General features: G+C 38.1%; 1 protein-coding gene across 1 annotated transcript in view; it reads left to right on the forward strand.

Moving 5' to 3' along the window:
• Positions 1-756: 756 nt before the first annotated feature.
• The window catches only part of LOC149561950 (uncharacterized), a 32358-nt gene continuing 16707 nt past the window's right edge, over positions 757-16407 (forward strand). Inside the window, exons 1-5 of the mRNA XM_089825474.1 lie at positions 757-1319; positions 11510-11555; positions 11680-11758; positions 11871-11916; positions 12019-12117. Of these exons, the coding sequence (XP_089681600.1) occupies positions 777-1319; positions 11510-11555; positions 11680-11758; positions 11871-11916; positions 12019-12117 (813 nt within the window). The 5' untranslated portion in view covers positions 757-776. The remainder of the gene's footprint in view (positions 1320-11509; positions 11556-11679; positions 11759-11870; positions 11917-12018; positions 12118-16407) is intronic.

Raw genomic sequence — 16407 nt, forward strand, 5'->3', positions numbered from 1 at the left:
GACGACAGGTGGGCCCCACCACGATGTAAAGTCGCTCAAGTCGATAGAGCCCAAGTGACGGCGGTTCAAGAAGTCTCAAGATATTGTCGATATGGGAATTAACTCTGTACAACTAAGTAGAGTCATATTTCGTATTTTGCGCCCCACTAAAATGGGAAGGTCTGTTTGACTTTCCCCATCTGAGCTTAAAACGGAATAAAACCCCAAATTTATTTACGCCCTAGATTTGGGAGCGAACATTTTCACGCTGGTAAAAACTCACTGAACTTTGTCCGGAGAAGCGAGAAAAGGATTAATAAATAATAAATAATAAATAATAATAGTAATAAAAAAAGGGAACGAAACGTGATGCACGAGCACGACAAAGCCCGGTCCCGCCGGGGGACCACACAAGAAAAAAGGACCGCTGCGCATATTACGAATGCCGTGCCACGTGCCGTTCACCGACAGCAAGCCACGTCGACACATAGACAGGGGCTGACCGTCTGGGGATGGTATTAACCTGCTCAAACTCCAGTTTTAACTTCACACGTGGCGGTGCCAACGGGAGCAGGGGAATAACGAACCGCCGAAAGTCGTAGGTTCGGTCCCGAGGCGAGGCTTCCCGAGCCGGAAAGGTTGCTGTGAGGTGGAGTTTTGAGGGGCGGGGCAGGCTCGGGGTTGGCCGAGGCGGAGGCTCGGGGTTAGAGAGAGGAGAGAGGAGAGGGAGGGGGTTGGGGAGAAGAAAAGGGGATCTTTGGGAAAAGGGTAGGGTTTGTAGAATTTTGTGGAAGAAAATGGGTAAAGATGAGCGGCGGAAGAAGAAGAAGGGGAGGAGAGGAGCGCATCCGGCGGAGGAACAAACAGAAGACGAGGAGGAACAACAACAACAACAACAACAACGCCTACGCCCACGCCACAACAACAAGCACAAACTCAAGCTGGTTCTTAAACTGACACGCCCGCATCCTTCTTCTTCACTCCAGAACACCAACTCGTCTTCTTCTTCCCTGGCCGCCAGAGGATCTGCAGAAGCAGAGGGATCTGCAGGGCAAGCGGAGGAGGAATCCTCTGCAACATCTGCAGAAGCGGATGGCCGTGGCGATGGCACAGTGGCGCAGGTTCAGTCGCTCTCCGGACCTTCTTCTTCCATGGAGGAGGAGGAAGACGCCTCTGCTGAGGATGATGAGGACGAGGACGATGACGAGGATAATGATGATGAGGATGACGAGGAGAAGCCGCTCAAGAAGCGGAAGCTTAATGCTGCGCCCGCCCGCTCTTCCGCTAGCGGATCCCGGACGCCTCCGGAAGGTTTCCCTTCCCGGAGAACTTCTCGTAAGGTATGCTTTAAAGTCAAGTTCCCTTGTGCCTTGTGAATCTTATTGCTCTATATAGAGTAGTTTCAGTAAGTGTATGGAACTCATCAGCAGTGTCAATTTAGCAGTCATAAAGCTTAAGTCTTGTATTCTAATCTCCATTTCAGGGCTCATTGTGATTTATTTTTCCTTTTCTCCCAAACTTTTGAATACTTAAACATATGAATTTAAGTTCTAATTAAATATTTAAAATATTTGCGCCCTTTGAATCTTAGTGCTTTTTTTCTGACTAGTTCCAGTAAGTGTATGGAAATCATTAGCAATGTACAAATTAGCAGTCGTATGGCCTAAGTCTATGTATTTATCCAGATTTCTTTCTCTAATCTGCATTCCAGGGCTCATTGTGATTTATTTATTTATTTTTCCTTTTCTCACAAAATTTTGAATACTTAAAACATATATATCTAAATTCGAATAAAATATTTGAAATATTTGTGCCTTTTGAATTCTAACGTTTTTTTTCTAACTATTTCGAGCATATATATGGAATTCATTTGTATGTAATTTGTTCGCAATGTCAAACTAGCAGTCTGACAGCCTCTACACCTCGTAGTCTGTGTATTTCATCGAGATTTTCTTGCTCTAATCCCCATTTCGGAGGCGTAAACGGGCTCATTGGAATATATTTATTTATTTTTTCCTTTTCTCACGAACTTTTAGACACTTAACATATATATTTAAATTTTAATAAATATTTTAAATATTTGTGCCTTTTGAATCTTACTGCTTTGTGCTAACTAGTTCTAGTATGGGTATGGAATTCATTAGCAACGTCAAACTGGCAGCTGTATAGTCGTAGTCTATGTTTTTAATTCCAGATTTATTTCTTTAAGATCTCCGTTTCAGAGGCGCAAATTGTGATTTTCTTTTCTCCATTTCATTCATTCATATTTATGAATGGAGATGATTTACGACAACTGGTTGCTTTATGTTTTTGGTTGACCGCAAGTCTTAACATGTAAATACCGTTTGTGAGAACACCTAATATAATTCTTCTTGTTGTCACGTACACATGTTTGCTCAACTTTCTCCCTAAACGGTTTTAGCTTGTTATAAGTCAATTACTTTAACTTGTGTGGGTGTTAGTAAGGTATCTGGTCGGTTCACAGTTTGACTCAACTTTTTCTTTAAGTTGGCGTTGGGTCTTACAAGCGATTCACTAAAACTCGTTTGCCTTAGTAATTATTTAGTTAGATCGTGTTTTGACTCAACTTTTGTTTATAAGCTGAGTGTTGGGTCTTCTAAGTGATTCATTATAGTTTTGTGTCCTAGTAAATATCCGGTCAGTTCATATTTCAACTCAACCTTTGTTTAGAAGTAGAGAGCCATGTTTATAAGTAGAGCGTTGGTTCTTACAAGTGATTCACTGTAACCTGTGTGTTTTAGTAACAATATATTCAGTTTGTCCTCTTATTTCATCTCTGTATGGACATTATGCATATAAATAATGCGAAAATAAGAAAATGTTTGTCTCAAAGTTGGTTGGATGGTTTGCCGAACATTAACTGGTATACTTTTGTAACAAGTTTACATTCTTGTAATGTAAGTGATTTGTAGCCCAGGGGCGGTCCAGAGGACAACATAAACATGTGTTATATGTAATGTCCCACCCGAAGATCCTTGGAAACAAGGATGGAAACAAGCCAGAATATATATATATTTTTTAAAATCGAGTGTAAGCGCACATGATAGCAACCTACACAGATCACAAAGATAGCAATGGAAGACTGTCTCACCATCCAACACCAACGGATCTCCAAACGCCACTACTGCCAAAACCACGAACATGAAATCATAAGAGATCGACCAAGCTAAGAGACAGAAGCGAACTCCTAAAAATTGGCTAAGTCTGAATTCTGAAGCCTTGAAATTTCCTAGAATCTTTACCTTAGCTTGTAGAGGTCTGAAACCCATCTCAAATGATTCGTCGCATATATTAAAATATATCTTAAGTATAAGGACTTAAACGATATATTTTAAACCTCGAAGAACAACAATGGAAGATGCAAATATTAAAAAGAACAGAAACAACCTGGATCCAAAATGTGACACCATACGGTTGAATAACATCGAAGAGGGTATCCCAAACAACTCTCAAAAAGTTCGGATCAACTCGAAAAGTGCTCGCTACAGGCCCGCGCGGGTTTTTGCAAAACCTGTGCGATATTTTAATACAACACTAAAAAGTATTGTGCGACATTTCTTACAAAGGAGTGCGACACTTTTAGAGTTTGAGCGATACTTTTCTCAAAGGCTTGTGATATTTTTAGGGTATCGTACAACATTTCTCCAAAGGAGGTGCGATACTTTCCAATATCGCACGACATTTCTCCAAGAGGCATGCGATACTTTCCAGTGTCGCACGTCACAATTTCTATGGGCGTGCGATACATTTTATGTCGCACCATGCTGATAAAGTGTCGCCCAAAGAAACATAAGAACACCTAAAGAGAACACAAAAAGAGAAAAACAGAGTATAAAACCTACACATCGGGGAGTACCAGATCCACATCTCGAGGCATGAACACTTGAACTATAACTGAATAATTAAAAGACGGAAAGTTGAAATCTAACCATCTATCAAACAATGAAGGGAAAGTACGGAAAGGGGAAAACATCACAAAGGATTGAAAGCAACAAGGCAATTAAACTTAATTAACATCACAATGAGCAAAATAACCACTAAGTAAGCAGTTCCTCCCAACCGTCAATGGCATCATAAGACCATCGTGGGCCTTAGCCATCCCCCACGCGTAACATCCCAAGCCACTGATCATATCATCGGTGCTGTTGTGATAGGGACGTCACTACTAAACATGCTACAATAATCAAAGGAAATCTAACATGCTAGTAGTAAAGCATAAGATAATCCTATAAGTAGATAACATCACCTACCACATGCTAATCATCATAATAAGGAATGCGTTAAAAACTAACATCATCTAAACATGATAAACAATGTCCCAAGGAAAGCATAAATCACAAGAAAGCATATTCCGTGAACCGAAGTACCAAGTGTCCACATCCAACAACGGTCGGATACAAGATGATCTCTATACACCGGTCCCTAGCAGTGGTGAAGGTAACTATGCCTCCCAACCACGTGGTACTCGTAGGTCCACGCCCGCCGTGCTGATGGAGATAATGATCCAAACACAAACACGCAAAACAACATCCATGGCTAACACACACGCCAAGCAGTATGATGACTGAATCCAAGACATAGACAATGCATAACTACAGGTCCTGGTCAGACATCTCAATGGGCTACTATGTAGGGGTTGACATCATGGAGAGTCGCTTGGCGTCGAAAAGCCCAAGCTTGGATCGTGTGTCCTCGAACTGATACGGGTGCTCACACATTGTGTCCTCAAACTTAATCGGGTGCTCACACATTTTATTAGCTTAAGTTTTATTACCACCCAGTATTTCATTTAGTTATCACTTATATAAAGCTTCCTCTGCCAACCCATGATGCCATGATCGTTGGGCTGCAAGATAGAAGCCCCCTCCATATGCTACCCTACCCTACCCATGCTCATCCAACGATGAGTGCCCGTAGGCATGCAAATTCCCAACCCAACCCCAATGATCATAACTTTTGAAAGTACTACGAAAGATTGGGACTTGCAAGTCATCCGACAATGTACGCAACAATGTACGTGCACGTACTCGTGTGTGGCGCACCACCATCACAAAGATCATAACAAAAGGACTGGAAGAGAACACAAAGCAACAAGTCCCTCAATCGAAAACATAATCGAGAGGACAGATGCATCATGCATCCCAATGCAATAAAAGATGCAAAAGTGGTCTGATTGATATCCAAAGGGATCATCTAGATCCATGAACCACATAGTGCCAAGAAAATTCGAGAAAACAGGGCGGCACGCAAAACGAGTTAAAAATTCTAAATTTTCGAAAATTTTCGAAATTAAAACCCATTTGGCCTTTGGGTTCAAAAACTCCGAAAATCCAAAAATAAACGAAATCAAACACCGTATGCAAAAATGGCCAGCATAATGGCTCAAAATCTTAAACCCCCATCCCAAAAACAGGGAAAATGTTCATACCTGACCAACTGGGCAGAACTAGCAAACAGAAACGGAGGGGAACACTAGTTCTCAACCTCCTAACATATTGCTACAAGAAACGGAAGCAAAAACGGAGCAAAAACATTAAAACGGGAAGGCCCTACCTGACAGCAAAAGGGGCCAAAACTGAAACCCGTAGAATAAAATAAATAATTCGCCGAAATTGCTGAAACTAATGGCAAAGCAAGAACTCCTCGAGCTGAATCCAACGAGACCAACCTCGCAAAGATCCCTCGCTCGCAGCTCCTACAACGAACAAAACAATAATAATTCAGAAGAGGATTTCCAAATTTGCTCTCCAAATACAATTTCCAAAATGTGAGAAGTGAATAATGAATTCACTTTCCCAATATTTATTCATTTTGAGTGAATAGTTGATTATGGAAAAGAGCTAGCTGGAGTAGTTAAACTCCGAATCGACCCAAACGAAAACAGGTTATTATCCGTAATGGAAATTCACCTAAGGCAAAGTTGCCAGAAATTAAATCCAAAAAGATTTAAAACCCAAAATCACAAAAAATCACTTAACACTTGTGACAAATGCAAACTTCTAAATGCACAAACACGCTCACTGGTCTAATCACATAATGCAGATGAGTTCGGATTTACTAATCACCGAAAGGTTTTAATTTAAACAATTAAAATAAGGATACATCGACCATACAAGGACGACATTGGCAAAATATGAATAGCTGAATCACTACCTCCATAGGCCATTGCCAGGGATATAATTCCTGCACACTAAAATACACGATCAAGTGCAATTGCATATAATAATAATATCATAGCCGAAGCAACATGTATTAAAATACCTATTTAATCCATTTACATCACTCACATTCGCCAAAAGCGTAAAGATACAAGAATGAAGTAAATCACCATAGCATAAAATTCATCTCATGACATAATCAACAAATATGTCCAATAAGCCACATAACCAGATATCATCATAGGTCTATTGTCACCTCAAAATAGCATCAACATGCAAAATGATAAACTGAACAGCATAGCAGTAAAGCATCTATGGTACTGAATCCAAGATAACATTCGACCCTCAGGTCAACATAAGGTACAAAATAATAGTATTAGGTACCTTTCGAATCAAAATAGGCAAGGTACAAATTGCAAACACGAGAGGCACTACATTATATGAAGGGCACACAATACATTGAGAAGGAGGGGGGTGAATTAATATATACTAATTTTTAACTTAATTGAACATTAATTACCATTAATAGCTTCTCCACGCATGTGCCTTAATGCAGCTCTATCAAGCTTCTTAAGAGGTAGAGTTAAGCAACATATGACAACAGACATTCACACATGAACACCAAATATTCATGGAAGCCTAAGTTACCATGGTTCGTCCCTAGACCCACGGACCTGCAGAAGTTTGAAGTTCGGGTCCGGTTCGCAGTCCGATTTGGGCAGGGTTACAATTTTTGCCTGCTGGTTCGATCTGATTCAAACCCGGGTGAACCAGGCCAAAAGAATTGAACCAAGTTCGATCCCAGTTCAAACCACATGTTTTTTGGGCCCCGTAGACAGCAATAAAGTGCTTTTTTTGCAAAATTTGTTTAGTTTTTGGTGTTCACAACCCTAAAAGGTTGTTATGAAATGCTTTTGGCGGCCTCTCATTGTCATTTTTTTGTGGCCTCTCATTGTCATTTTTTGAAGAATTTGATGCCAATAGCATTGTTGCTGCTGCTGCTGATCCCATTGGACTTAGCTCTATTGCTGAGTCAACTAATGCAAGAGAAGAAGAAAATGAAGAAGATGAAGAAGATGAATATGAAGAAGAACATAAAGATTGAAAAACTTAGAATATTAATAGATTTTTATTCCATTAGTTGAACAATGACGTGAAACAATGATACTTGAACTTGATGCCACAATTTATTTTTTAATGTTTTGAATCTTTGATGTTGAACTATATGATGGTATGAGCACTATGACTATATGATGGTAAGATCACTATAAGTACAAGTTTCTTGTGTTTTTGTTATTTAAATGTGTTTATGCTACTATGCTACATTCTAATTTTAACTCATGCTTCATAAATATGTATATATACATAATTTTTTTACAATATTTATATGTTTTTGTACTAATAAACCCTAATGAACCTAAACCCCTTCCAAAATTTTGATGAACTTGCGAAACAGTTCTTGAACTTTGAACTTGGAGCTGAACCTGAACCAGTAACTTAGGACTGGAAACCTAAGATGAGAACCATGGCAAGAATGGCTGTTTGGATATACTGCCGAAATCCAGCCTCACAAAATAAAGAAACCAATTACAATGAATGGAGTGTGCACCAACCTACCAGAGGGACCAATCCCCTGTTGTATTGCAGGCATCGACCTACTGTGGACAGTAATCTCCTTTTCCCAGTTTGAGCATTATCTCAGTAACTAGGATTACCCTCTCAACAACAACAAAGATATGAATTGAGGACCTTAAACAACAATGCTTAAATTATAGTTGATCAATTACCCACCTTACATTGGAAAGGGTTCTTACATTTTTCCCACCACTTCATTTAATCAAGGATGCCGTTATCTGCCTACAGAGCACCCTCCCACACAGCCAATGATCATCTAATAAACTCTTACAATATTGGAATGTGACTCGCATTGCTTGCATCTCACTGTTCTCCAACATGTGCTGACTGTTATGTACACTTGCATAGCTTTCCAGCTATCTGGGACAAATAGTAGAACCATATATATATATATAAAATATGTATATATATTAAGGTTGCAGGGGGGCAGGGGTGCTTGGTTACCTAGGGTATGGACATGTGTACACGTACGACTATTTTTCAAAATAGAGGACGGGGTACTTGGGCATATCAATTTTTTTAATATAATTTAATATTTATAGAAATCCTGAAAATACGAGTCTTTAGAAGAGTTTTCAAAACAAGAACAGTGATAAAGATTGCAGATGTAATGTATTGTTTTCAGTTACAGATTTGTAATATGTTCATATTAATAATATATGCTAAATGTTTAGAATCTTAGAGGCATAACAGAGAAGGCAGACTTTAAATATGAACAAGAAGATCATAAATCATATAACAATGACAAATTGCATATGATAAACTTCTAACTTGAACAGTGGTAAAATATACTGTTAATAAGTTTCATATCAAAGTTTCAAATTGATTATGGCTGATACGCAAACAAAAAACCAAAACCAAAATCAGAAATCTTAATCAAGGTCCTTAGCTATGATGCTCTCCACTGAGTACCTGGTACTTGGGTATGTAGGTATGCGTCCCAGGGGTGTGGGTATGTGTACCCTTGCAACATATATATGTATTTATCTATTACAAGTACGATTGCATTTGCATGCTGGCTTAGAATAGAAATAATACATCCCAAAGTCGGCCACATCAATTTGCCTTTATAAAATATGTTATAGGTCAGGTCCAATAGCCCACACATTACTTCAGAAGAAAGAGCACGTAGACCTATCTGGTTCAAGTGGTCATCCACATGCTACCTCCAAAAGGCACAGACTACAAGCCTTTGCCACCCCAGTCCAAAACAGCTACATATCTGATTACTTGTCACAGTGATCCTTCTGTCTCTTCAAATTTTCTGTCTGATGAGCACCAACTTTGGAAACTCTGGGATATGAGAGGACGTGTACGCATGTTCTCATTCCAGACCTCAGATCATAAATCTCAATATGAAATATGAATTGACACCTATCTAATCAAGTTGTTGCTGCAATCTCACAGTCTGGGTAACTTGCCTTCCACAACTCTGAATAGCACCTCCAGATCACCTCTACTGATTAGAATAGACATATGAAGATACTACAGATACATTCCAGTTGAATCCAATGCCATAGCAATTATTAGTGCTCGTGCAACTCAAAATGCAGCTTGAGTAGATCAAACATGTTACATGACATAAAAAGTGATTTACCGTCCTCCAGACATCTTGTCATTGATGACTGCCATTTGCTGACATTTCTTGACACTGCTTTGCCATCACTTCTTTGAAATCAATGACAACTAATGTTCCATTGTTCAACAATTTCCCTGTCATAGATGGCAAACAACAAGATGCCTTTAGCACATCAACACAAATCTAATATGTCAGAACTGAGATCTCCATGTTAGGATCAAGAGGTCCCCCTCTCTGACACATTTGAAACTTCTGAGCATCATTTTCCTCTTTAGCATTTTGAGCTCCATTCTCCCCCTTAGACATCGATGGCAAAGGTCAACTTCTGCAAACAACAATTATGTTACCATCATAAGAGAATAATCAAGGGAACTTGTAGAATGACAGTTTGCAAATGGAATGATAGATTGTTGCTATTTATGTATATCCAAAATCTGCAAAACATCAGAGAGACTGGATGTAGGATTCAACCAGACTGGCAACTATCTCTAAAACTAGCAGACAATTAATAAATGGCTATATTGCATATTTACAGAGTATGAAGGATGCAGGTGAGGTTGGAGAGATACAAAGCAGAGCAACTGGGTGTCTTCTTATGCCTGTTATTTGAGGCTTTGACATTCTCCATGAGTATCCTGGCATGAAGGATGAAAGCTGTGCCAATACCTTTGTCCCTGGGTGCCACCACATGTTGAGATCTTAGTTTTGTAGTTTGGGTTTCTTCTTATGCCTGTTATTTCAGGCTTTGTCATTCTCCATGAGTATCCTGTCATGAAGGATGAAGCTGTGCCAGTACCTTTGTCCCTGGGTGCCACCACATGTTGAGATTTTAGTTTTGTAGTTTCAGCAATGAGCAGCTGGGATCATAATGAAGTCAATGACGGATACATATATGATAATTGATGAGAGTTTGGATAGCGTTCTCCAATCGATCTGCAAACTGCAATCAAACTCTCACATGATGATATGTCTCCCCATATTATTCATACTGAAAATGGGTCTGGGAAGGGATCATTTGAAGCATTTTTAAATATAGTTTTGATGTGGGTACAACTCTGTAATAAATTCTAAATGGAGAGATTGTACCTGGAACTAGGAATTCCGTTCTTTTAATCAGGTTTTCAAAATGTCCCTTGGATTGTGTTGTGAATCGTATTAGCAGGTGGGATTTTTTCTCATCAGGAGCTTTAGCAAGTAGGTAGTAGCCATTCTGCTGGTCTACTAAACAAGTTTGAATGCCGAGTTCAAAGAATTCATTTATAGGAACTCTTCATGCACATCTATACAAGCTATGCATTGTACATTAGGTATTCTGTTTTAGTAGTGGGGACAAGTCCTGCGTTATGTCTAAATAAATGGGGATGAGATGCAATAAATTTGTGAATAAAACAAAGGCAGAGGGACATATGCCTGGATTTTGGGATTTGTACGGTTGATTGGACTATGGACATTTGATATATCTGGGTACAGGGGATACTAGCAAACATAGAGAGACTTTAATTGAGGGATCATGGTTCTTTTCAATATGATGTCAACAGCATTTTATAGAGACCTTAATTGAGATATCATGGTTCTTTTCTATATGATGTCAACAGCATTTTATAAAACTTCACAAGTGTAGCAATTCTTTCATGCACCCACAAGGACTTCATCTCTTTTCTGATTTTGGATTTAGTACATCAGTATTCATATTCAAATATTTCTGTTAACTTGACCCTCAGATTGGTTAATTAATTTATGACATTGTTAGGCTACAAGTAGTTTACATATACATGCACCCATAAACATTTTATTATACAAATACACACAGAGATGTGTTACTTTTGGATGGTATAGACTGTACAGTGGCAAAGTCTGTCCTGCTATTATCTGTTGTCTATTGAATGTTAAAATTTAAATTGATGTTCGTTTCATGGTGCACTGTATCATGAATGTAGGTGTAATTAATGCTTTATATATGGATTAGGCTGGCAGCTTTGTATTTGTTGATTTTGGTGGCATTGCAATTTTTATCAGTTTTTGCCAGCTAGAATTGTATGAATAATGAGCGTTTTGCTGCCTGCTTACTATCTTTACATTCAGTTTCTTGTTGAAAGCTTTGTGATAGATAGCAACTATGGCACATTTCTTTTTGTAGGCAGAAAATCGAAAGCAAAGTCTTGAAGTAACAGAATCAGTTCCAGGTTTGTTTATTTCTTCCAAGTTTCCTACAGTTATATCTATGCTAATGCACAATCCTTTTTATTAAAAACAGGGCCACAATTAATATTTAGAACTTCTCATAATCTTCTGAGTGTGATATGATAGGTACACCATCGAATCCAGTATCGAGGATTCCTATGCCAGAGAAGAAATTGGTTGAGTTCCTTCTTGATAAACTTCAAAAGTAAGTAAAAATTTAATTGCTTTTTGAGTAGTGAATAATTTTCTTGAAATGTTTTCATATTCAATTCTGTTGCTTCCAAGTAATAGATGCTTTTTTAAAATAATTTTGACAGGAAAGATACCTATGGTGTGTTTTCTGATCCAGTCGACCCAGAAGAGGTATTGCTAAATCTTGTGATCGGATTTCAAGATTGATACATGTTATTGTAATATGTAATGTTTTCAATGTCATTGATTATATGCAACTGTCTACAATGTCAGCTTCCAGATTATCATGAAGTCATACAACATCCTATGGATTTTGGCACAATCCGTAAGAAGCTTGCTAAGGGAGACTATGCCTGCCTCGAAGAATTGGAGGTTAGTCTCCTAGATACCATTGATTTTCCATATATTTTCTTGGATAGTCTCTGCAAAAAACTATACAATTTATTTGGTAGGTCCCATTTCAATTGTATTATGGGCTAGCTAATTATAAAGATGTGTGTCTTTGTTCACAGTTATCAAGTTTTCAGTAGTGAAAGTCCTTAATTCCTATATTAATTGATGCTGAAAAAATATTTGATTTTGAATCTGTAGTATAACTATTGTGGACTAATTTAATTGTGAAAGTAAGCAACGGCCCAGGTTATATTTCCATTTGTAATGGATGCCAAATAAATAATAGCCATCTACTAAATTCCGAGGTACACATTTAACTATAGTTTTGATTGCAGTTAATAAAGTAAACTGTTTTTCGGAGCACAAGGGATGTCCTTGTTTCTTTAATTATGTTATAGGATACAAAACAATTTAACAAATCTGATCTGAGTTGACCAGTGTGCACAGGGTTTGGCCCTGTGCAAATTGTGCTGGTTTTAATTTCCTCATATTCTCATGCAGATGGGGGTATGTCAAACTGCTAGTGCACTTGCCAAACATGGTAAATGTTGGCACACTGTTGCGTTAGCAATTTTAGACTAAGCCCATCAGTGTTGATACTGGTCCATTATCAAAGCAAAGATAAATTGAGTACCAGACTTTTTTTGGTTTTGGATATCATGGAATACTGAAGCCATAACCAACCAGAGTGCAGTGGCTTGCCATGGCTGAGTAGGGATTTGGGAAGGGAAGAAGCTGTGAGCAGGGTTTCAATGCAATATAAATTTTGCAGTCTTAATAATTCTGCTCAAATGAGTGGACTTTGTTGGAACACCATCCATGATCAGTGTTATCAATTTTCCACATTCCATTAGGATTTTTGAAAACAGCTTCTGGTTTAGATTGTGTATGATTTTTTATCATCAATGTTTCGAATCACACTCTGTGATCCATTGTTAGGATGCTAGAAAGAGATGCATGAAATCACATGAGTTGTAGACAGGCCATTCCCAAAGATAGAAGAAGGAAAAAAGGAGGAAGAGCATGCAATTTGAGAAAGAGCAAGACTACTAAAAATAAAAAGAGAAGAAAAAATAATAAAACCACCAAAGTGAAAGACAAAGGAAGAAATAAGATGGAACTGTTAGAAATAAATAATACTGGGGGGGGGGTGAATCAGTATTTTCAATCTTTTTACCCACAACTGAATCTTATTAATTACTTTTCCATATGCATGAGAAAGAGAACCAATAGTGCTAAACAATATGAACAACCACACAAGAAGAGAACTCATGACACCATATTTTGTTAACTAGGGAAACCCTGGCCAAGGGAAAACCCCGGTGGGGATGGAACCCACAAGATGATTCACTATATAAAGTATCTGATTAAGGATGTTGACTCTGCTAGGAGTCTATGAAGCATGTATAGTGTCTTGAGTCCCTGTTAGGAGACTAGGCCTTGTTAGAAGCCTCAACCCTGTTAGGAGTTGCTGGATCATATACAAATGTGTGCAAGAAGAGCCCACTCCCCTAACATGCAGCTATACAATAAGTTCTTCAAGAGAATAGGTATACATACAATATTGGATTATTTGCTGTACTTAGCAAATCTTCTGATTATCAAATTTCCATAAGAAGGATCACTGCACACATCAATTCGCATCAGATCTCGCATAGTATTGCTTCGCATCACAACTCATAACATCGCACTAACTTGTTACTCTTATTTCACAAGATTGTATCAACTTCGCAATCAGATTCCTTCCCGTTAACTTCGCAAATGAAGTTCTTTACTTATACCAAACATATTGGTAAATTCTTCCTTTCAGTCAGCTCACATAACATCCTTAGAGTCGGCTCATAGAGAAATAATAATTAAAATAATTAATCAAGTCGTTTAACACATTCTGTTGATATGCTTTGTTCTGCGATGTAACATCATTGCATCACTAATTCCTTCGTAACTCGAACTCGGTTGGTCATATTGACATGTGCATTGGTATATGTCATTAGTATGATGTCATGCATCTCTAGTTAACGGCGCAAGAGAATATTTCAAGGGAATATTCCGCTGTCATCAAAATTGTCGTGCTGCTATAATGTTGTCTAATACTTGGACAATTTTCTTTCACAAATAAACATGATTAATCTGCAAAACAAATATGTTGCCATAAATGACAACCATTTTACATACCTTATTTGATTGATTGGACATATTGCCAACAATCTCCAACTTTTGCATTGATGGCAACATTTTGGGAAAATTGGCTAAGTCCCAAACATGTTGTCATACCAAAAGAAAAGATAATCATAGCACAGTAGAACATTGTATTCATGTTTTGAAAAGATTACATCCCTTATGATTCCGATTACAAAGCTAGCAAAAACTTACTACTATACTTTTCCTTATTTCTCCCCCTTACAATTACAACAATTACAATTAATCACTTACTATTTTCCATACATCTCCCCCTTTGACACCAATGACAAAGGTGCCACAAAAAGAAAAGCCTGTCAAAATCTGGTAGTTGCATCAAAACTTGGAAAAGCAATCATTGAAGTTGGTTTTCAACTGCACAAAGTGTTTCTTCCAACTTTCTTTTAGTGCATCAGATACACTGATTAGCACACACAAAGCATATGCGGCTAACTCTGTTGCGTTCAAGTCTGTAGCCACAAACTTGTCATATGAAGATTTTGCTGACAAGCATTCCTCCAACTGATTCTCTAGCAATGTTACTTATGGGAACAAGTGTTCTCTCAGAAGAGTGAATCTCTTTAGAGCTTTCTCTTTCTCTGCTTGGATTTCCCTTATGCTGTCATGAAGTGTCTGCAATGTATGCTCAATGGTATTTAACTTTTGATTCTGCTTTAGAAAGTTGTCAGTGAGCATTTGAAACTTTGTTACCTTTTCCTTGATTTGATCATCAAATTCTTGAAGATGAATATATGCCAAGCTACACTTAGCATAAGCCTGTTTTCCTTCTTCTATACACTGTCTCAATGCCTTAATGCATACATTCAAGGTTTCTATATCATTCCTCATATTAGTACACATGGTATTAAGGAGTTTACCATCATGCTCTGTTTGTGCTTGAATTGTAGCTACATTATAGAGTTTTGAGAACTCATCATCAAAAGCTTTACATAGAATGGCTGCGCGCTGTTAAATATCTACAGGGGTGTCAACAGGGCTTACTATGTTTTCCATTTTGTCCAAAACTGAAGTCAAAAGTCTTTTTAACGGACTTGATTGATTTCTTCTTCTCAAGAAATTTACTTAAAGAAGATATAAGATTTTGCGCTTCATCTTCTTCATCTGATTGAACTGTTGTTGCTGTGACCACTGTTGCATGAGTAGGTGGTGTAGAGGGTGTTGCTGCTGCTGCTGCCGACAGCATGCTTGAAGTAGCTGCTTCAATGCTTGGCTTGATCTACTTCGCAGAAGGTGCATCTTCTTTCTTAGGCTCCTGATCTTTTTCTTCATCAGATGAGCTACTATAGTTGACAATATTGCCAACAATGCTTGTATCAAAATCTTTGAATGGGTCCTCAGTTTTATCAACTGTCACATTGGTGTTATTTACTTGCATAGATTCACTACCAATGGTGATATGCGGTGAATCACTGGAAATTGGTGTTGCTGCAGGTTGTTCAAAACTGTGAGGTGGACTTCTTGCTGTAGGACTAGCTCCCTCTGTCTGCGCACACACCTCAAACTCTTTAGGCATAGGGCTTGCCTTCTCTGCACTCTTTTCTGATATAGTGCCTGCCTTTTTTGTTTGTGCACTCTTCTTTGGCATACTAGACATATATGTAACTATAGCCTTTTCGGTTTCCTTGTTCACTTCTTCATAATTTCCTCCCATGAGGAGAATGGATCTCTTTTTGTTTCTCAATAGAGTTGCTATACCTTTCAGAACTTCTATTATCTCTTCCTTATTATTTATAATGCATAGCTTTTTCACCATATTGATTCTTATTTGGTTATCTTTCTCTATTACTCTGCTTTTTCTATTTCTCAATCTATTATACAAGTCTTCAGGTATCTATCCTCTTATACTATCAAACCTTTTATCTTTAAGAATCATATTTCTAACTACAACATTCTCTAGCTGTCTTCTATCCATATTATTATACAAATCATAGTATTTATTTAATTGCACAAAATTGTTGTCATTAATAATTTGCATGTTGAGATTTTCTACCTTGGGTTTTCATGCTTTTCATTTGGCTAAGGTCTTAGCTTCTTGGCCAGCTGGCTCTACTGGTCTGTAACCAGTTTCTT

Source organism: Cupressus sempervirens, chromosome 4 (assembly GCF_028749045.1).
Source record: "Cupressus sempervirens isolate cs-2001-9-10 chromosome 4, ASM2874904v1, whole genome shotgun sequence".
NCBI lineage: Eukaryota > Viridiplantae > Streptophyta > Pinopsida > Cupressales > Cupressaceae > Cupressus > Cupressus sempervirens.